Consider the following 23,099-nt stretch of genomic DNA (forward strand, 5'->3'; position numbering starts at 1 on the left):
GTTGATCAGGCTGGTCTCAAACTCCCGACCTCAGATGATCCACCTGCCTCGGCCTCCCAAAGTGCTGGGATTGTACAGGTGTGAGCCACCACGCCTGGCCCTCTATTAAGGAATTTTGAAGAAGTATTTACCAGGTCTCTCTGATGACCTAAACTTCCCTACACTCTGTCACAAAGAAATAAAGCCCTGGCAGGGCCCTGAAGGAGGACAGGGTTTTGTGTGTGTGTGGGTTTTTTTTGTTTTGTTTTTTGTTTTTGTTTTGTTTTGGAGATGGAGTCTTGCTCAGCTGCCCAGGCTGCAGTGCAGTGGCATGATCTCGGCTCACTGCAACCTCCTCTGCCTCCCAAATTCAAGCAATTTATCCTGCCTCAGACTCCCAAGTAGCTGGGATTTAGGCATGTACCACCATGCCTGGCTAATTTTGTATTTTTAGTAGAGACGGGTATCGCCACGTTGGCCAGGCTGGTTTCAAACCCCTGACCTCAGGTGATCTTCCCACTTCAGCCTCCCAAAGTGCTGGGATTATAGGCATGAGCCACCACACCTGACCTAAATTTTTTTTTAGTATAAAAAATTAAGATAAATGTGTTACTTAATTCCTCTTGATTTTTTAAAACTATTTTTTAGTTAGTGGTTGAATCTTAATTTATCACAATGTAGTTCTGATTAATATTCTGGTAAAATATAGAAATTATACTCCAATGCTATTTCCTTTTACTCCTCCCTCCTTTATGCTGTTTTTATGTATTCTAAACTCGATACTGTGTTATAATTATTGCTTTATGCAATCTTATGTCTTTTTTTTTTTTTTCTTTGAGATGGAGTCTTACTCTGTTGCCAGGCTGGAGTGCAGTGGCACGATCTTGGCTCACTGCAACCTCTGCCTCCTGGATTCAAGTGATTCTCCTGCCTCAGCCTCTCGAGTAGCTGGGACTACAGGCGCATGCCACCATGCCCAGCTAATTTTTGTATTTTTAGTAGAGACAGGGTTTCACCATGTTAGCCAGGATGGTCTCGATCTCTTGACCTTTGATCCGCCTTCCTCAGCCTCCCAAAGTGCTGGGATTACAGGTGTGAGCCACCATGCCCAGCCAATCTTACATCTTTTAAGATAATAAATGAAAAATTAGAGCATCTTTCTTTTTAATCCATATATTTACTATTTCTGATCTTCTTTATTTCCATGGATTCTGGTGTAATTTCAGTATGAAGGACTTCCTCCAGTATTTCTCATAAGGCAGGCTTGCTAGCAATGAATTCTCTAGTCTTTATTTCACCTTTGTTTTTGAAGGATAGTTCTGGGTGATAATTGAATCTCTGGTTTTGAAGCACTTTGACCATGTCATTCCACTGCATTCTGGACTCCATTGTTCCAGATGAGAAGTCAGCTGTTCATTGTACTGGTGCTGGTGGTCCCCTATAGCGAGGAGTCATTTTTCTCTTGCCGCTTTCAAATTTTGTTTGCTTTTGACATTCAACAGTTTAAATGTGTCAACAGTTTGATGTACCTAGATGGGAATCACTATCTTGAAGTTTGTTGAGCTTCTTAGATTTATAGATTAATGGTTTTCATCAAATTTGGACGTTTTTTGCCATTATTTTTTCTATCCCTCTCTTTGGACTCCCATTACACATACACTCATGTGCCTATTTTCTCACAGGTCTCTGAGGTTCTGTTCAGTTTTCTTCAATCTCTTCTGTTTTTCAGATTGAATAATTCCTATTACTCTACCTTCAAGTTCACTTTTTCTTTTGCTGTCTCAAATCTACTTCTGAGTCTCTCTAGTTAACCTTTTTTTTTTTTTTTGAGACACAGTTTCACTCACCCAGGCTGGAGTGCAGTGGCATGATCTTGGCTCACTGCAACCTCTGCCTCCTGGGTTCAAGTGATTCTTGTGCCTCAGCCTCCCAGTATTACAGGCACAGGCATGTGGTGACGTCTGGCCAATTTTTGTATTATTAGTAGAGATGGGGTTTCCACTAGGTTGACCAGGCTCGTCTTGAACTACTGTCCTCAAGTGATCCGCCTGCCTCAGCCTCCCAAAGTGCTGGGATTACAGATGTGAGCCATTGTGCCTGGCCTCTCTACTTAACTTTTCATGCATTATTGTACTGTTTTCAACAAACTCTTCACTTGATGCCCCACCTCCTTTTTTTTTTTTTTTTTTTTTTTTGAGGTAGTGTCTCACTCTGTCACCCAGGATGGAGTGCAGTGGCACGATCTCAGCTCACTGAGATTGCCTTCCAGGTTCAAGCGATTCTCCTGGCTCAGCCTCCCAAGTGTCTGGGATTACAGGTGTGCGCCACCACACCTGGCTAATTTTTGTATTTTTAGTAGAGATTGAGCTTTGCCATGTTGGCCAGGCTGGTCTCAAACTGCTGGCCTCAGGTGATCCGCCTGCCTCGGGCTCCCAAAGTGCTGGGATTACAGGCGTGAGCCACCAGGCCCAGCCTACTTGATTCCTTTTTATAATCTCCAGGTTTGTTTTTTTTTCCCCCCCAACATTATTGTGTTTATCTTTTAAGACAGAGTCTCCCTATGTTGTCCAGGCTGGAGTGCAGTTGGCTATTCACAGGTGGGATCATAGTACACTATAGCCATAGTACACTGGGCTCAAGCAACCCTTCTGTCTCAGCCTCCTGAGTAGCTGGGGCTACAGGCACGAACCACTATGTCCAGCTTCTTATGCTTATTTTAAAATTCTAGGGAGTTGCCTTGTGTCTGCACAGCTTAGGGGGCAGCCACTTTCTGGAGAGTTTGTGCTGATACCTCAACCAGTCAGACTTCTGCCCTCCGCTGATGGGTCTGTGTGTAGGCAGGTGAGTAATTTTAATATTCAGGCTGCTTTCAAGTTTATCCTGAGTTTTACTTTTTGTTGAGCCCTTCATCTTTGTTGCACATGCACCCAGCCTCCGATCAGCCAAAAATCTGCTTGCTGCAGCCACGACTGCAACCTCAGGCCAGTAGAGCCATAGGCCCTTCCTGCCTGCACAGCACTGGGATTGTTACTTCTATTGACGATGATTTGGATATGGCTGCCACTCACACCTCCAAAAGGAGTGAACCCTCTTTCAACCACAGCTGCTTGTTCGTCCTCTGCAGAACCTTCATAATTACTGAGTTGGAGGAGTGAGGGGGATGGGAACAGCCCCAGGCAAGAACACTACAGACTCCCACTATTCCTACTCAAAGCTCAGTAGTTTTTCAGACAACATATCTCAGACTGGAAGGTTTTATGTCTGTTTGCAGAGCACCAAAATTGTTCTGAGCCGGGAGTAGTGGTGTGTGCTTATAGTTGCAGGTACTTAGGAGGCTGAGGCTGGAGGGGGGATTGCTTGAGGGCAGGAATTCAAGACCAACCTGGGCAACATAGCAAGACCCCCATCTCTAAACAAAAAAAAAAATGTTTTGCCAAATGTTTTCAGCATTTTAATTGCTTGAACTATAATAAGGAGAGGATTTGCTGACGTCCTTGCCTGACTATAGCTGGAAGTGCTGCCCAAAGCATCTGAGACTTTAACGAAGGAAATGCCTTGATTGGAAAAGGACTGTACTCCTGTCCAAACAGCCTCTTGAAAACTGGTGATCCAATTGCTTAAAATGGTTAAGAGTGAAAATGGGAACTGGCCAGGGACCAGGACACATGCCGGGCTTCCTTCCTGCCCTGTGCTGGTAGTCCTGCATTTTTTTCATGTTCTACTTTCTGTAAACTCTCCAGTTCCACCTCCACAGCATGACATCTTAATCTTTACAGCAATGTTTGTGCAATTATTTTAATATTACATCTTACCTTGTACTTCTTTTTTTTTTGAGACAGAGTCTCGCTCTGTAACCCAAGCTGGAGTGCAGTGGTGCAATCTAGGCTTACTGCAACCTCCGCTTCCCAGGCTCAAGCAATTCTCTGTCTCAGCCTCCCGAGTAGCTGGGATTACAGGCACCCACCACCACGCCTGGCAAAGTTTTGTGGTTTTAGTAGAGACGGGGTTTCACCATCTTGGCCAGGCTGATCTGACCTAGTGATCCACCCACCTCAGCCTCCCAGAGTGCTGGGATTACAGGCATGAGCCACTGCACCAAGCACCTTCTAAAATTTTATTTCTTGCTGGGGCCTTCAGAGACTTTATAAAATCACACAGTTATGCTCACATGCTGTCACACGTCACAATCTATGTCTTATAAGCACATGGAAGGGCTTCTCAAGCAAAGTTCTCGTGTGTTTCATGAAAAAGGACAGATTGGTTGCTGCCACTAAAAGAGTTTCTCCAAATTTTTGCTTGCCTCAGATGCATGGTGTGACAAACGTAGCCAATTTTTTTTTTTTTTTAAGACGAGTCTCACTCTGTTGCCCAGGCTGGAGTGCAGTAGCGAGATCTCAGCTCACTGCAACCTCTGCCTCCCTGGTTCAAGCAATTCCCCTCTCTCAGCCTCCTGAGTAGCTGGGATTACAGGCGCATGCCACCACGCCCAGCTAATTTTTTTGTATTTTTAGTAGAGACGGGGTTTCACCAGCTTGGCCAGACTGGTCTTGAACTCCTGACCTCGGGTGATTCGCCCGCCTCGGCCTCCGAAAGTGCTGGGAGTACAGACGTGAGCCACTGCGTCTGGCCGCCTTTTTACTTGCTTTTATAAACACCATTAATTTAAATGCCAGTAACTTATTTGAGCTGCCCCACAGGCGATGAGTATCCTTACTTGGACTCCTGGAGACTTGGCTTCTTATAAAAACAATACTCTTTTTGGACAGAAGAAAACAAAGCATTTGGCTAATTAATTAATAATAAATTAATTAATTTGGCATTCTCAAACCTAGAGGCCGTTACACTAAGAACTAATTTGTAGTTGTTACATTTCTTTGTTTTGTCTCAGTGGATCCAGGGCTGGAATTGTCCCCATAGTGGCGGCAGGGGAGACCCCACCAGGGAGTGCTCCAAGCTGTCTCGAGATAGGGCAAAGAAAGAAGCTCTAAGCGCCAGGGTGATCAATCCAAAGCATGTATTAGAGGAACTTCCTTACAGAGTGCTGCAGCAATCGCTGAGAGAGAAAAGGGGTGTTGTACCCAGGTATGTCAGCATTGAGGGAGTTTCTCTGACAGTTTAAGGAATTTGGCTCAGGGCCAGAGCCAGTTTCTTTTTTCTTTTTCTATTTTTTTTTTTTTTTTAGAGTCTCGCTCTGTCACCCAGGCTGGAGTGCAGTGACGCAATTTTGGCTCACTGCAACCTCCGCCTCCCGAGCTCAAGCAACTCTCCTGTCTCAGCCTCCTGACTAGCTGAGATTACAGGCACCTGCCACCATGCCCAGCTAATTTTTTTGTATTTTTTTTCAGTTGAGACGGGATTTCACCATGCTGGCCAGGCTGGTCTTGAATGCCTGACCTCAGGTGACCCACCCACCTCGGCCTCCCAAAGTGCTGGGATTACAGGCCTGAGCCACCATGCCCGGCCCAGTGCCAGTTTCTTTTAGTGTTTTAGGGAACAACCTAGACAGCTTTATCAGTGCCTGGGAATGTTCAAGGCCCGGTTTGGGTTCAAGCCTGCTGGGAAAAACCTGCACCTGGCTAGGGGACACAGGTCAAGGCACTCTGTGACTTTTGCTCAGGATACAGAAAGCAGGGGCAACTGGCAACCCTGCACTTGTGAATAAGACAACGTTCATTCTCTTCTCTGGGATTTCCTAAATGATTGCTGGCACCCAGAGTATGAGAACCCTGCATCGAACAGTTTAATCAAATTGGTAGCTGGGTTGCAGTCAGCTTAACAGTTCATCTCTGAGGCCTCTTGGCTAATGTATACATTGGTAACTTTAAGAGTGGAGAGACCTGCAGGCAGCCTCAAGTCACCAAAGTTAACCTCACCAGTGAGAAGACACCTGAGTACGTTGCCCCACCTGACGGGCTGTCGTGGGCAGCATCACACCTGACTTGAACCCCTTCACAGACCCAGCAGAGGGCTGGGTACAGAGCAGGTGCTCAGAAAATCCATGCCGAAATGAATTGAAAAATAAACAAGATCTTTGGTTTATTATCGGTTACAAAGAAAGAGGAAGTATGGAAAGCGACTTCCACTGAGATAGCTTTCCTAACTGTTAGGCAGGAAAATGCCGGGGCTCCCACTGGAGGGCAACGTAGAATCCAGAACACATCCATATTCTCGGTCCATTTCCCAAAGGTCCACGCCTGAGAGACTTAAAGCTGAGTAAAGGAACAAGTCTTTTGAAGATGCAGATTTTGGTTTTATTTCAATTCAGTACAGTATATATTAGTATAACATACTTTTTTTTTTTTTTCAAAATCACCAACCAAAACCCATCACCGATGCTTTGATTGTCTAGGAAAGAAGGAGCCCCCAGCCTTGTCATATAACACAACCTCTGTCCCTGGTGCAATGTCATGCTCACTGTGCTGTGAAAGGCAAGGCTCTCTCTTCACCCTAGTATCTCCTGTCTCCAGTGCTTGCCTGCCTTTCTTCCCAAGCATTGGCCTGGCTGTGCTTTCTCAGTCAACCCAAAGGCTCTTTGCAGGCCTTTTCCTCTCGGAAGTCCCCTCCCTCTCCCTAGAGACAGAGAGAGCTGTTTTCTCTCTCTCTCTCTTTTTTGTGAGATGGAGTTTTGCTCTGTTGCCCAGTGCAATGTCACAATCTTGGCTCACTGCAACCTCCACCTCCCAGGTTCAAGCGATTCTCCTGCTTCAGCCTCCCAAGTAGCTGGGACTACAGGCGCGTGCTACCACACCCGGCTAATATTTTTTGTAGAGACGGGGTTTCACCGTGTTAGCCAGGATGGTCTCGATCTCCTGACCTCGTGATCCACCTGCCTTGGCCTTCCAAAGTGCTGGGATTACAGGCGTGAGCCACCGTGCCCAGCCTCAACTTTTTATTTATTAGCTTGTTGGTCTTCAACCTCTCTAAGTCTCAGTTTCCTCACTTAGCAATCATCTACTGCTGTGTAGAGACAGTCCATCTCCCAGCATGCAGGGTGAGCTAACGTGACATTTGAAAACTCCGGAGTGCTGCTGACAGCGGTTGGAGGTGAAGGAGGAGGAAACAAAAGCAATGCGAGAATAGCTTTAAAGAAAGGAAGGGCGAAAAGTTGAAAGAGGCAGCGTGGAGAGATGGAGCCAACAGCAGCATGGGAGTCCCTGGCTAGGATCAGGGCTTAGATGACGACATCGTTGGTTGGGTTCACTTGCACTCTGAACTGCACAGGGAATCGAGCTGGTCATCAGACATGGCCTGGAGCCAGTCACTGGAAAAGGAAATCAATACCCAGACTGATTCTCACGACAGCCACCATTTGTATGATTTTAATCCATAGAATCATTCTGAAAGCTTCTTAATCTTCACCTTTTTTCTGGACAGGAGACAGGCGGCTGAGCCTAGCCCTGGACTGGATCATATCTTCACACCTTCTTAAGCCGCAGAAAACTTGAACCAGGTGGTGTGGTCATACTCCTCACCAGGCCTCAGCAGCACAGGAGGGAAGTGGGGCTGTGAAAGGGGAAGCAACACAGGTGACATTTGACACCACAGGCTGCAACATTAACCATTCGGGTGTGCTTCTGGACAGTCCTCTAGACCAGTGCTTCGTGGAGGGCCGCCAGTGCGGGAACTGTTTATGATTGGTTCATGGTGAGATAAAGAAGTTTAATCAGAGTGGAAAAAAGCACACTTTGTTAAAGGAAGGCTTTCCTGATGAAGGGAAGCAGTGTGTTGATCTATAATCCGGTGCAAGGTGTAGGCTTTTTTTTTTTTTTTTGAGATGAAGTCTCACTTCTGTTGCCCAGGCTGGAGTGCAGTGGAACAATCTCAGTTAACTGCAAACCCTGCTTCCTGGGTTCAAGCGATTCTCCTGCCACCTCAGCCTCCCAAGTAGCTAGGATCACAGGCACCTGCCACCATGCCCAGCTACTTTTTGTATTTTTACTAGAGACAGGGTTTTGTCATGTTGACCAGACTGGTCGTGAACTCCTGACCTCAAGTGATACGCCTGCCTCAGCCTCTCAAAGTGCTGGGATTACAGGTGTGAGCCACCGCACCTGGCCCTTTTTTTTTTTTTTTTTTTTTCTTTTTTTTCTTTTTTTTCTTTTTTTAAGACAGGGTCTCATTCTGTTGCACAGGCCAGAGTGCAGTGGTGTGATCATGGCTCACTGCAGCCTTGATCTCCCAGGCTCAGGTGATCCTCCCACCTCAGCCTCCCAAGTAGCTGGGGCCACAGGTGTGCACCACCACACCCGGCTAATTTTTCTAATAATCCGTAAGGATGAGGTCCCCCTGTGTTCCCCAGGTTAGCCTCAATCTCAGGTTCAACCAATCCTCCCGCCTCAGCCTCCCAAAGTGCTGGGATTACAGGCATGAGCCACCTTGCCCAGCCCAAGGTGCAAGTTTCTTATTGTGGGCTGGTACTTTCAGGAGTACTGCTTTAGGTAACAACCAGAAAAGAAAGTTATGAGGGAGCACACAGGAGGAGACGATATGGAAGCGCTCCTTAAGTGTGGCTGCAGAAAACGAGAAGGTATTGGTAAGGAGAAACAAACTGGATAAAGGCTTTGAGCTTTCTTAAAACCATGTAAATCCCAAGTCAGTAGCTTGGCTGTGGGTTTTCTGTGACTTGGAGAAGAGAATAAGCATGAACTTTTGAGCCAGGCACAGTGGCTCATGCCTGTAATCCTAGCACTTTGGGAGGCCAAGGCAGGTGGATCGCTTGAGGTCAGGAGTTTGAGACCAGCCTGACCAACATGGTGAAACCTCATCTCTACTAAAAATACAAAAATTAACCAGGCATGGTGGTAGGTGCCTGTAATCCCAGCTACTTGGAAGGCTGGGGCAGGAGAATCGCTTGGACCCAGGAGACGGAGGTTGCAGTGAGCTGAGATCACGCCACTGCCCTGCAGCCTGGGCGACAAGAATGAGACTCTCTCAAAAAACAACCTAACAAACAAAGCCTGAACTTTTGAATCATACAACCTGATCCGAGTGTAGTGAACTCTGTCGTATAGTGTGACCTTGGACACAACTCCACTCCAACAAGCCAGCCTGTGGCATTACCTGATTGACTGCGTCAGGCCAGTTCTGAGTCTCCAGGCAGAAACCAGAGTGCTTAGGATAGACAGCTCCATTCTTGCCCTTTAATGTGCCATCCAGGAAGTTGCCCGTGTAAAACTGGACCCCGGGCTGGGTGGTGTATACTTCTAGTACCCGCCCGCTTGCAGCATGATGCACCCTGGTAAGAAACACAAACCACATGAGTCCAGGGCAGAAAAGCAGGCGGGGAGGAGTAGAAGCTGGGAAGCAGCTTTGAGATAGGAATCAGACCCAGCCACAGAGCAGGGACCAGATATAAGGAGGAGATGAAGGTAAGAAGAGCATGATGGAAAATTCTTCCAGTCTCAAAAGCAAGGCATGAGCAGGTGGCTTTCAGGATCCTCAGTAGCAACGTCTCACTCTGATCTTGGCTTCTTTGGGGCATCACAAAACAGACTCACTCCTGCCAGCTGGGGAGTAAGGAGGAAGGCAGCAGCCAGGTTGGAGAGAAGAAGGTCCTGGAGAGGCTGAGATTCTTTTTTTTTTTTGAAATAGAGTCTTGCTCTATTGCCCAGGCTGCAACCTCAGCCTCCCGGGCTCAATCAATTCTCCCACCTCAGCTCCCCAGTAGCTGGGACTGCAGGTGCACACCACCACGTCCAGCTACTTTTTGTGTCTTTATTTGTTTGTTTGTTTGTTTTGAGACGGAGTCTGGCTCTGTCGCCCAGGGTAGAGTGCAGTGGTGTGATCTTGACTCACTGCAACCCCTGCCCCCATAGTTCAAGCGATTCTCCTGCCTCAGCCTCTAGAGTCGCTGGGATTACAGGTGCCCGCCATCACGTCCAGCTGATTTTTTTTGTACTTTTAGTATTGACGGAGTTTCACCATGTTGGCCCAGCTGGTCTTGAACTACTGACTTCAGGTGATCTGACCACCTCAGCCTCCCAAAGTGCTGGGATTACAGGCATGAGAGCCACTGCACCCAGCCTGAGATTATTTTCTTTTTGAGATGGAGTTTTGCTCTATTGCCTAGCCTGGAGTGCGGTGGTGCAATCTTGGCTCACTGCAACTTTCGCCCCCTGGGTTCAAGCGATTCTCCTGCCTCAGCCTCCTGAGTAGCTGGGATTATAGGTGCCCACCATCACGCCTGGCTAATTTTTATATTTTTAGTAGAGACGGGGTTTCACCATGTTGGCCATGCTGGTCTTGAACCCCTGACTTCAGGTGATCTACCCGCCTGAGCCTCCCAAAGTTCTGGAATTACAGGTGTGAGCCACCATGCCCTACTGAGATTCTTTTTCATAAAGAATTGGGGCTCTCTGCTTGACCTGGCAAAACCACCAGCCTTGTCTCATGAAAGTGAAGAGAAGCTTTTCTAAATTAAACTGTTCCCTTCCCTGGGACTTAAGCAGGCTGTTTTTTAGTTAGGTCTCCCCTCATAACAGTCCTGCTGTGGGTTTTCACTAGATTCACTGTGTTCTTTTTTTTTTTTTTTTTAATCAGGCCTTGGCTGAACATGGTGGAGCCTGTAATCCCAGCACTCTGGGAGGCTAAGACAGGAGGATTGCTTGAACTCAGGAATTTGGGACCACCCCTGGAAACATAGTGAGACTTTATCTCTACAAAAATAAATGATTAAAAAACCTAGCTAGGCGCATGGTCCTTGGGAGGCTGAGGTGGGAGGATTGCTTGAGCCTGGGAGATTGAGGTTGCAGGTGAGTTGCGGTCTCACCACTGCACTCCAGCCTAGGTGATGAAGCAAGACCCTGTCTCAAAAACCAAACAAAGCAAAATAAAACATAAAAATCCAGGCCTCTACAGTGGGGAGTTTCCTGCCGGGTCCTACACTTGGTGTTGAAGGGATATAGATTAAAACAGGCCTGGGTCTTATAGTTTCACTGAGAGGCAAAACACATGCATGAAATAGTTAAAACATCCCCACCACAGGCAGTTAACCAAGAGGTTCTGAGAAAGATGCTTGGAGAAGGAGGGCTAGGATTTGGGTAAATGGGGAGAGAGCAGGAGGGTCTCCCGGGGTGGGGAGAGGAATGTGGGTAAGAGCACAGAGGAGGAAAGTGGGGTGGAGCTGCAGGAACACTGCTGGGACCTTGTACTGGGGCTCAGAGGTCAGGGAAGGGATTTTTTTTTTTTTTTTTTTTTTTTTTTTTTGAGACAGAGTCTTGCTCTGTCACCTAGGCTGGAGTGCAGTGGTGCAATCTCCACTCACTGCAACCTCCATCTCCCTGGTTCAAGCAATTCTCCTGCTTCAGTCTCCCGAGTAGCTGGGACTATAGGCCCGCACCACCACACCCGGCTAATTTTTGTATTTTTAGTAGAGACAGAGAGCTTCACCATGTTGGCCAGGCTGGTCTCGAACTCCTGATCTCAAATGATCCGCCCACCTCAGCCGCCCAAAGTACTGGGATTACAGGCGTGAGCCACCACCCCCAGCCCGGAGAAGGTCTTTGACCTTTTTTGTCACTATTAGGTTTGAGTCATTTTCTCTGCTTTATTCAAAAACTGTTGAGCCGGGTGCAGTGGCTTACCCCTGTAATCCCAGCACTTTGGGAGGCTGAGGCGGGTGGATTACAAGGTCAAGAGTTCAAGACCAGCCTGACCAACATTGCAAAACCCCCATCTCTACTAAAAATACAAAAATCAGCTGGGCATGGTGGCGCATGCCTGTAATCCCAGCTACTCAGGAGGCTGAGGCAGGAGAATCGCTTGAACCCGGGAGGCGGAGGTTGCAGTAAACCTAGATCCCGCCACTGCACTCCAGCCTGGGCGACAGAGCAAGACTCTGTCTCACAAAAAAAACCAACTGTTAATTCCGCAAATATGTATTCATTATTTGCTAGTGCCAAGGATGATACTAGGTGTTAGGGTAGAGGTAGGGCTTCACAAAGATGAAATGACATGAGGAGCTGGGATTTGGTGAGAAGGCGAGAGTGTGCACACAAGTGTCTATCGGTCAAGGCTGGAGGCGGTGAGTGCTGCGGGAGATGCCTAGCCTCCAACTGGCCATGGAGTAGGCAGGCATAAGTCACAGATCGAGAAAACACAAAGCCTCTGGAAGTTCGATGATGGCCAAGGTGACTTACGCTAGGAAGAGTTAAGGCTTCTAACAGAAAATGAGCCTTAAAGAACAGGCAGAGAGTGAGAGAAGGGGTGCTGAGCAGGGGGCCTAGGGGTAATGGCAGGCAGAGGGAGGAGGATACATTCTACAGAGCTCACCTGTGCCATGGGAGCTTTGAGAAAATATGGGATGTGGTATTGGGTCACCTGTAGCACGGTAAATGCCACGGATGTGGCCAGAGGAAAAGCCCCAGAGGAAGATAGGAGGTGGTGTCATTTCTTTCTTCCTTACAGACTCAGGAAGTGAAAAGTACCTCACCTTGCACAAAAATGCTTTTCTTTAGATCCCTTCAGACAGAAATTGTGGTCAAAACCATTGAGATGGAAGTCCTGCAGGTGTTTTCCCAGCTCCACTGGCTTTCTCAGGTCGAATGCAGTTCCTTGCACCGGGGCAACTTCTCCTGATGGGAGGAGACAGAAAACAAAGATGATAAATGCCCAAGTTTCATCTTTATATAGAGCCTCCCCAAACACTCACTGGTTCTACCCTCTCCACCTTCATTTTAATTTGTTAAAGAGATGGGAGCCCAGATCCTGGGAAACATGCAGAGACCCCATCTCTACCAAAATAAATAAATAAATACAAGTGAAAAATTAGCCAGGCATAGTGATGTGTGCCTGTGGTCTCAGCTATTTAGGAGGCTGAGGCAGGAGGACTGCTTGAGCCCAGGAAGTCAAGGCTATAGTGAGCCATGATTGCACCACTGCACTCCAGCATAGGTGACAGAATGAGACTGTCTTCAAAAACAAATATGGAGAGGGTGGGGAAGAGAAAACAAAACAACCCTCAAATAAATAAACAAGTAAATAGAGTATATGGGAGTATGGGCTCAGATTATATGCAAATACTGCACCATTTTATAGAACGAACTAGAGTGTCCAATGATTTAAGTATCAGTAGGGGGTCCTGGAACCAGTCTTCTGTGGATTCCAAGGGACAATGGAAAATATATACTCATAAATATATAGTAACATATATGTAAAAGCCAGAGTTGTTCTGGCTGAATCAAGTACAGGTTCTGAGCAGCTCAGGTGGAAAACCCCAGGATAAGATGATCCACTTCCTCTTAAAATTATGGCCCACCCAGGAGTAACAGCCAGGTGCTAGAACCTTGCACCAAGAATAGAGAATCCCAGGTTCCTCTGTAACAGGCCAAATCGCTCCAGCCCTTTCTTTTTGAAGAGGAAAGAGAAAAGGACTCTGTTTCAGAGCCTGAAACAATGATACAGTTGAGTCTTCTTAAAAGCTTTTTTTTTAGACAGAGTTTTGCTCTTGTCGCCCAGGCTGGAGGCTCCCGCCTCAGCCTCCCAAGTAGCTGGGATTACAGGCACACACCACTATGCCCAGCTAATTTTTGTATTTTTAGTAGAGGCGGGGTTTCACCACGTTGGCCAGGCTAGTCTCCAATTCCTGACCTCAGGTGATCCACCAGCCGTGGCCTCCCGAAGTGCTGGGATTACAGGTGTGAGCCACCATGCCTGGCCTAAAAAGTTTTCTTATAGTCCCAGAGCTGTCTCATATATTTTAAAGGTAAATGCAAGTGATAGGAGGTTAACATACTCTTTTAGGGTGATAATTATTTTTCCCTTTCATGTGGTCAAATGGCAATTTTAGGAACTTGGCTTCTACTGTTATTAGGGAAGAGAATTAGCATGCAAAGTAGGGCTGAAATCTTAAGAGGCTAAGAAAAAGCAGGAACTTGTACCTTACCATTAAAATAATTTAAAAAGTAAAAGAAGAACCAATTGCCAGTCATTTAAAACATTTGGTTCTGCTTTTGTGGGTTCCTAAATGCTGAGAGAACACACAAATCTATCTGAGTAAAAGAGGACATTTCCTTTCTCTCTCTCTCTCTCTTTCTTTCTTTCTTTCTTTCTTTTTTTTTTTTTTTGACATAGTTTCCCCCTGCCTGTTGCCCAGGCTGGAGTGCAATGGCGCAGTCTTGGCTCAATGCAACCTCTGCCTCCTGGGTTCAAGCGATTCTGCTGCCTCAGCCTCCCGAGGAGCTGAGAATACAGGCGCACACCATCACACCCAGTTAATTTTTGTGTAGACACAGGGTTTCACCATATTGGCCAGGCTGGTCTTGAACTCCTGACCTCGAGAACCGCCAGCCTCGGCCTCCCAAAGGGCTGGGATTATAGGTGTGAACAACTGCACCCGGCCCCATTTCTTTTCTTAAACTCAGAACTGCTCTTCAAAAATGTAGTCTTCCTGGTGTCTGAAGACTAGAGTTCTGAGTTCACATACAGCCTCAGGGTGCCTGGGTATGAAGCACTCAAGTGAGACACTGAGGTCCAGGTGATACCAGCCCGCGTGTCTGGATGTCCACTGTTCAACCGAGAGAATCTGGGAAGTGCACAAAGGATTCCTTGCTCTTTTTTTTTTTTTTTTTTTTTTTTGAGACACAGTCTCACTGTGTCGCCCAAGCTGGAGTGCAGTGGCGCGATCTTGGCTCAGTGCAATCTCTGCCTGCCGGGTTCAAGTGATTCTTCCGCCTCAGCCTCCCAAACAGATGGGATTTCAGGGACATACCATCAAGCCCAGACAATGTTTGTATTTTTAGTAGAGACGGTTTTTTGTTTGTTTGTTTGTTTTTTTGAGACGGAGTCCCACTCAGTCGCCCAGGCTGGAGTGCAGTGGCACGATCTCGGCTCATTGCAAGCTCCGCCTCACGGGTTCACGCCATTCTCCTGCCTCAGCCTCCCAAGTAGCTGGGACTACAGGCGCCCGCCACCTCGCCCGGCTAGTTTTTTGTATTTTTATAGAGACGGGGTTTCACCGTGTTAACCAGGTCTCAATCTCCTGACCTTGTGATCCGCCCACCTTGGCCTCCCAAAGTGCTGGGATTACAGGCGTGAGCCACCGCTCCTGGCGAGACACGGTTTCACCATGTAGACCAGGCTGGTCTCAAATGACCCGCTCACCTTGGCCTCCTAAAGTGCTGGGATTACAGGTGTGATCTGGCCAAATTTTTAATTTATTCCCTGTTTAAATTTTTAAATTTTAAACAGGGAATATTTGCACATGCAACCTTTTTTTTTTTTTTTTTTTAAGACAGTTTTGCTCTTGTTGCCCAGGCTGGAGTGCAGTGGCACAATCTCGGCTCACCCCAACCTCGGCCTCCCGTGTTCAAGCCATTCTCCTGCCTCAGCCTCCCTAGTAGCTGGGATTACAGGTACGTGCCACTATGCCCAGCTAATTTTTTGTATTTTTAGTAGAGACGGGGTTTCTCCATGTTGGTCAGGCTGGTCTCAAACTCCTGACTTGAGGTGATCCACCCACCTCAGCTTCCCAAAGTGCTGGGATTACAGGCGTGAGCCACTGTGCCTGGCCACAACCATTTTTTTTTAAACTTTTTTAATTTTTTGAAGCAATTCTCATACCTCAGCCTCCCGAGTAGCTGGAATTACAAGTGCACACCACCAAGCCAGGCTAATTTTGTATTTTTAGTAGAGATGGGGTTTCACCATGTTGGCCCTACTGGCCTTGAAGTCCTGACCTCAAGTGATCTGCTGCCTTGGCCTCCCAAAGTGCTGGGATTACAGGTGTGGCCTTGTAGTTTTATTTTTAATTGACACATACTAATTGTACATATTTATGGGGCATAGTGTTGATGTTTTGATACATGTACACATTTTGTAATAATCAAGTATTTAGCATATCCATCACCTCAAACATTTTATTTATTTATTTTGAGGCAGAGTCTCACTCTGTTGCCCAGGCTGGAGTGCAGTGGCGCGACCTCAGCTCACTGCAGCCTCCACCTCCCCGGCTCAAGTGATTCTCCTGCCTGCGCCTCTGCCTCCCGAGTGGCTGAGATTACAGGCACGCGCCACCATTCTCATCTAATGTTTTGTTCTTTTTTTTTTTTTGAGACGTAGTTTCACTCTTGTTGCCCAGGCTGGAGTGCAATGGCATGATCTCACTGCAACCTCTGCCTCCTGGGTTCAAGCGATTCTCCTGCCTCAGCCTCCCGAGTAACTGGGATTACAGGTTTGAGACCAGCCTGGCCTACACGGTGAAAACTTGTCTCTACTAAAATACAAAAATTAGCTGGGTGTGGTAGCGCACGCCTGTGTTCCCAGCTACTCGAGAGGTTCAGGTAGGAGGATTGCTTGAGCCCAGGAGTTCGAGGTAGTAGTGAACTATGATCATGCCACTGCAACCACACCAGCCTAGGTGACAGAGGGAGACTCCATCTCAAAAAAACAAAACAAAACAAAACTACAAAAAAACTGAGACTCTGTTTAATAGGCACATTTAACTGCATTAATACAGCATATATATATATATTTTATATATATATAAATATGTGTGTGTGTGTTCTGTTGTTAGTTCTGTCATTGTACTTTATAGTATACTTTCTGTTTTTATGACTTCTGTTTTTTTGTTTTTCTTTTTAAATCTTTGGGATGCCAAGGCAGGGGGGTCATTTGAGCTCAGAAGTTCAAGACCAGCCTGGGCAACATGATGAAACCCCATTTCTATTAAAAAAAAAAAAAAAAAATGCAGCTGGGTGCGGTGGCTCACGCCTGTAATCCCAGCACTTTGGGAGGCCGAGGCGGGCAGATCACGAGGTCAGGAGATCGAGACCATCCTGGCTAACACGGTGAAACCCCATCTCTACTAAAAATGCAAAAAATTAGCTGGGCGTGGCGGCGGGTGCCTGTAGTCGGAGGCTGAGGCAGGAGAATGGCGCTGAGGCAGGAGAATGGCGTGAACCCGGGAGGCGGAGCTTGCAATGAGCTGAGATCGCGCCACTGCACTCCAGCCTGGGCGACTGAGCGAGACTCTGTCTCAAAAAAAAAAGCAAAAATTAGCAGGGCATGGTAGTGCACACTGTAGTCCCAGCTACTAGAAAGGCTGAGGTGGGAGGATCGCTTGAGCCCAGGAGGTCGAGGCTGCAGTGAGCCAAAATTGTGCTACTGCACTCCAGCCTGGGTGACAGAGTAAGACCCTGTCTCAAAAAAAAAAAAAAAAAAAAAAAATCTTTTACCATATGGACTGTGTTTGCTTGTGTGCATTTCTGGTAATTTAAATTTAGAAGGTCTGTATTTTTGTTTTAGTGGTTCCATCTAATATATAAGCATTTAATCCTCTTTTTCTTACATAGAATCTGCTCTGAGCTTCTCTTTCCTCCCCTTTTCTCCTTCCTCTGCTACCTGTTAGGTTGCTGACACTTTCATCTGAAGGTATACTAATAAAGGCACTTTTGTCTCCCAGTAGATGGTGCTAGAGACACAATAGAAAGAGGTTGCTTTACAGTCTCTAAACCCTGATCAGTTCTGGCAGGATTCATAGTTGAACTTTTTGGATCTCGAAAGCCAAAGGCCAAATCCGAGATAGCAGTGTGACTCACTTGGGTATGCTTTTGTCCTGCAACACTTACATGATAAACCACCTCCCAGACTTGCATGGTGGCTCATGCCTGTATTCCCAGAGCTTTGGGAGGCCGAGGCGGGCAGATCACTTTAGGTCAGGAGTTTGAGACCAGCCTGGGCAACACGGCGAAACCCTATCTCTACTAAAAATACAAAAATTAGCCAGGTGTGGTGGTGCGTGCCTGTAATATCAGCTACTCAGTAGACTGAGGCACAAGAATCGCTTGAACCCAGGAAATGGAGGTTGCAGTGAGCCAAGATTTCACCACTGCACTCCAGGCTGGGTGACAGAGTGAGACCCTGCCTCAAAAAAAAAGCAAACCAAACCAAACCAAACAAACAAACAAAAACAAAAAGCAAAGCAAAGAAAAAGGCAGCAATAATTTTTCTTTTTTAGAGACAGGGTCCTGCTATGCTCAAGTGATCCTCCTGCCTCAGCCTCCTGAGTAGCTAGGACTACAGGTGTATGTCCAATTTTTATATATATACACATACGTGTGTGTGTGTGTGTGTGTGTGTTTAAGAGAGCGGGTCTCGTTCTGTTATCCAGGCTGTAGTGCAGTGGCATGATCACGGCTCACTGCAGCCTCAACCTGCCAGGCTCAGGTAATCCTCCTGTCTCAGCCTCCTGAGTAGCTAGGACCCCCAGGCATGTACCAGCACCCCTGGCTAATTTTTAAATTATTTGTAGAGATGGGAGTCTCACTTTGTTGCGCAGGCTGGTTTCAAACTCCTGGGTTCAAGCAATCCTCTTGCCTCAGCCTCCCAAAGTACTGGGTTTGCAAGCATGAGCCACCATGCTCAGCAGTTCTTCATGAAACAATCAGACTTGGGGAAAAAAAGCAGGTATTCTCATGGGCTCAGGAAGATTTTAGCTTTACCAACCTATATTCCGAGTGGTAACATGCTTTCTTCTATAACTTTATTTTTTTTATTTTTTTTATTTTTTTTTTTTGAGACGGAGTCTCGCTGTGTGTGCAGGCTGGAGTGCAGTGGCGTGATCTCGGCTCACTGCAAGCTCCGCCTCCTGGGTTCACGCCATTCTCCCGCCTCAGCCTCCCAAGTAGCTGAGACTACAGGCGCCCGCCACCACGCCCGGCTAGTTTTTTGTATTTTTAGTAGAGACGGGGTTTCACCATGTTAGCCAGGATAGTCTCGATCTCCTGACCTCGTGATCCACCCGCCTCGGCCTCCCAAAGTGCTGGGATTACAGGCTTGAGCCACCGCGCCCGGCCTCTTCTATAACTTTAAATGGTGTTCACAATATTTAATTCTTCCTTAAAGCCACAGTCAACTCAAAATCTAACCCATATGAACGTCCTAGTGTGATTGACTCAGGTCAGTCAAAATTGCTTATAATTATCTCCCTTAAGGTATAACTACAGGTAGAAGGCTTGAAGAAACAAAGAAAGCTACAAAATTTTTGTGAAGGAAAGACAGAGGGCGTATATCAGGTCTCTTTCCCTGTTACCAAGCATCTACAAATCAGTGTTTGCTTCAGCTCTTCCCTCTGTAAAATGAAGCTGTTATTTGCTGCCGCATTACATGGAAATATTTGATAAATGGTGTGCTTGAACACCTTCAGGAGGCTGGCATAAAAAAATATATGTAACAGGGCCAGATTTCAGGCTACCACATAGAATACAGAGCAGAGGGCACAGAGGGTAAGACTTTAAGCATGACAAAGAAGCCCTGACTTAAAATTAGAAAATTGGGACAATTCTGCAATGATGAAATTTTTGCTAAATGAGAAGAAGAAAAAGAGAGAAGGCTCCAATCTATCTTGTCCAACGTCATGCACTGACACACTTGGTCATGTGTTTAATGGTCAGCTATATGGAAAATGTGGAATTTGTCCCCCAGATTTGCCATGTCTTTGGGCCCTTTCTCATAACTGGAATGAATGTTCCTTCTGGTTCCCTATGCCCACCACACTCTGGCAAAGTCCAGTTGATTGTTCAAGAATATTCTCTAACATAATTTCCTCTTGTGAAATATTCTAATCTCTATAGCCAGAACCAATCTTTTTTTCTTTGCTCCCATTATACTTAGAACAGACTTTTCTCAAAACATTGATCACATTATGACATAATTACATGATTTATCAAAGTCAAAATAAAATATAGAGATGAATCTCTCAATGTTTTATTTGAGAATCACAGAATTGGCCAGGCGTGGTGGCTCATGCCTGTAATCCCAACACTTTGGGAGGCTGAGATGGACAGATCACTTGAGGTCAGGAGTTCGAGACCAGCCTGGCCAACATGGTGAAACCCTGTCTTTACTAAAAATACAAAAATTAGCTGGGCATGGTAGTGCATGCCTGTAGTCCCAGCTACTCTGGAGGCTGAGGCAGGAGAAATGCTTGAACCGGGAGGTGGAGCTTGCAGTGAGCTGAGATCGTGCCACTGCACTCCAGCCTGGGCAACATAGCGAGACTCAGTCTCAAAAAAAAAAAAGAGAGAGAGAATCACAGAATTGCAATTCAGAGCGCACACACAGCCTGGGTGGTCCTCAGTATGTCCGGAAAACAGAGAGAAGGTTGGGAATTATATATATATATATATATATATATATATATATATATTTTTTTTTTTTTTTTTTTTTTTTTTTTGCTTTTGTTTTTCTGTTTTTTGAGTCAGTGTCTTGCTCTGTCACCCAGGCTGGAGTACAGTGGTTTGATCAGAGCTCACTGCAGCCTCAAACTCCTGGGCTCAAGGGATTCTCCTGCCTCAGCCTCCTGAGTAGCTATGACTATTGGAGTACACCACCATACCAGCTATAATTTTTAAATATTTTTGTAGAGATGAGGTTTCACTATGTTGCCCAGGGTGGTCTTGAACTCCTGGCTTCAAGTGATCCTCCTACCTCAGCTTCCCAAAGTGCTACGATTACAGGCGTGAGTTACTGCACCTGGCCAGGAGTTTTATTAGAAAGAGAAATGTTACATACTATTCTGACAGAACACTCATTGGCACTAAAGAAACTTCTGGGAGCTGGCAGGCTCTGACTGGTGAGTGACAGCAGTAGGTAAAACTAGTGTTAGAGTCACAGCAGGTCATTTTAGCAATTACTAGGGTGAAACTGGTCTTAGGGTTACAGCAGGCTGTTTCAGCTTTGCAGAAAAATCAATTCTTGGAGCAGGTGCTATGTACCCTAAATGCCCTTTTCCCCCAGCCTCTCAATTCTGAGTTAGTTGGGTATGACAAGAATGACCCAGTTTGTATAACCAACTTTCACATATATCAAGTGATTTGTCTATAAGGAATGTGAGTTCCTAAAGGGCAAGAATTGTGCCCTGTTTATCTCTGTACCCTCTGGGCATGAAGCAGAGCCTTTAGTTGATTGAAAAACTGATGAATGAAGGCAGGAGAGGCAGAGAAAAACCCAGAGGCAACTGTGTATATTGTAGCATCTGGTGATGAAGAATGAAAGATCTAGAAAGGGGCTTAGGAATTACCTCATCCCGTCCCCTCACTTTGCAGATGGTGAGCTTGAGCCCCCGGCAACTGAAGGGACTTGCCCGAGGTGACACATCTGCATAGTGTCAGAACCTCCATTCAGGCACTTTCCACCTTCCTCTGGAGTGTCCGACTTGGTTACAGCCCCTTACGCCCCCAACCCCAACAGGTGCTCTTGATTTTTCTCACTAAGAATTTAGAAAATGAACGTGCAGTTTTTCTAACCTTGGTTTATCTGCATATATGACTTCGTGCTTTGGTGCTAAGAATAGAAGGAGATGTCAAAATAGCTCTCTCAGCAACGCTGAGTGTTCAGAAAAATGAAGCGGAAATGGAAAGGGTACCCTCAGAGAGAATGTCACATCCTCTGACTTTAGCTCTGAAGCCACCAGAAAGCCAGGGGTGTCAGCAGGGAGAAGCAGTTTCTGAAGAGGATTTTTTATTCTCCTGGAGGCCAGATGGGTGTGTATTCAGGTCTGGGCAGCAGTGCCTGGCAGATGAGGGGCTATGACCCAATGTTGTAGGGTTACAGCTCTGGGCCAGAGGAGCAGCTCATGCCCTATTTCAGAGAATGTCTGACTGCAGGCAGCATCAAGGGCCCACTAGAGGTTGTTTTCATAAATATAGAGACCAGAAGCTGCACGGTGACAGCTGTGGAGGGTGTGCGGGGTGGGGTTAATCAGGGTTGGGTTTGTTAGGAACATACAAGAAGGAGGGAGGGGGCAAGAGAGTTGAGTGTGTGCAAAGGGATGATTCTCATGATAGACTTCTTAGTAGAGACAGGGTTTCACCATGTTGGCCAGGCTGTCTCGAACTCCTGACCTCAGGTGATCCACCAGCCTGCGTCTCCCAAAGTGCTGGGATTACAGGCGTGAGCCGTCTCACCCGGCCTGCATGATGCACCTTTGTTCTAGGTGGGGGCAGGGGGTGGGGAAGGGAAGGTATAGTTGGGGAGGGACAGTGAAACGGTGATAGTTATGCCAAAGAACTGTATGTTCTTGTGGTGCTGAAGAATTATTGGAGCTGAAAGATATCTGGAATAGCGATCATGGAAGGTTGCAAAGAGAGGTCATGACAAAGTCAAAGAAGTGAGCAGCTGAGAAGGGTGAAGGACAAGATCATTGGAAGAGTGGATCTCAAGCTGAGTGGACCAGGCGTGGTGGCTCACGCCTGTAATTCCAGCACTTTGGGAGGCTGAGGAGGGCAGATCCCTTGAGCCCAGGAGTTCGAGACCAACCTGGGCAACCCGGTGAGATCTCGTCTCTACAAAAAATTAAAAAATTAGCCAGGTGTGGTATGGCACACACCTGTGACTCCAGCTACTAGGGAGGCTGAGGTGGGAAGATAACTAGAGCCTGGGAGGTCAATGCTGCAGAGAGCCATGATCATGCCACTGCACTCCAGCCTGGGTGACAGAGTGAGAGGCCATCTCAAAAAAGAAGCAGAGTGGTCAGAGTATCACCAACATGGATAAGAAAATAATCAAGGATTATGACAAGAGTGATGTTAGAGTGACAGTAAGCCAGGAAGAGGTGGAAGTGACTGGAGGAGGGGGGATGACTTAACAAAGAGAGTTCGTGAGGGTGTTACTCTAGCCACTACGACTGCCTCATTTTTTCAAGAAGATGAAGTAGATCTGATCACTGGAAATAGGACTTTCTAACATTCCAGATCTCTGTCACAAAAGATTAAACCTTCCTCTTTCTATTTGCATTCTTGACAGAGTTAAAATTACCTGCACTCTGAAAGTGAAGGAAAAACTCACTGCCTTCACAAAATTCATCTGCCTTGATTCATATCTCTTGTCTTACATAAGAGATTCACACCCACAGTCTATTATGAGGAATTTGGCCTTTTCCCCATGACTGCTTGTGACAGATTGCATTTTTCAAAGATGGCCACACTAGTCTAGATCCCATCCACAAGCTCTCCTTACAATGTGATGTTGACACTTCTTCACTGAGCGGTGGAGTCTGTGTTTCCTCTTTGGAACTTGGATGGACCTTTTTAACCACCTTAACCAAAAGAATGTGGCCAAATGACGCTGTGTGATTTCTGTGACCAGGTTACGTAAAAGGCTCCAGCCTCACCCTCTCTCTCTCT

General features: G+C 46.5%; 1 protein-coding gene across 3 annotated transcripts in view; it reads right to left on the reverse strand.

The window, feature by feature from the left end:
• Positions 1–23,099, reverse strand: part of GALM (galactose mutarotase) — an 82,876-nt gene that overhangs the window by 448 nt on the left and 59,329 nt on the right. The window contains exons 5-7 of one of the 3 annotated variants that reach the window (XM_005576081.4): positions 12,410–12,551; positions 9,040–9,214; positions 6,208–7,482 (exon numbers count right to left, since the gene is read on the reverse strand). In XM_005576081.4, coding sequence (XP_005576138.3) covers positions 7,405–7,482; positions 9,040–9,214; positions 12,410–12,551 — 395 coding nt within the window. In that variant the 3' untranslated portion in view covers positions 6,208–7,404. Of the gene's footprint in view, positions 1–6,207; positions 7,483–9,039; positions 9,215–12,409; positions 12,552–23,099 lie in introns of those variants that run through there. The other 2 variants (XM_005576082.5, XM_074011946.1) reach the window with 2 other exon arrangements.

This window comes from Macaca fascicularis, chromosome 13 (assembly GCF_037993035.2).
Source record: "Macaca fascicularis isolate 582-1 chromosome 13, T2T-MFA8v1.1".
NCBI classification, from domain to species: Eukaryota; Metazoa; Chordata; class Mammalia; order Primates; family Cercopithecidae; genus Macaca; species Macaca fascicularis.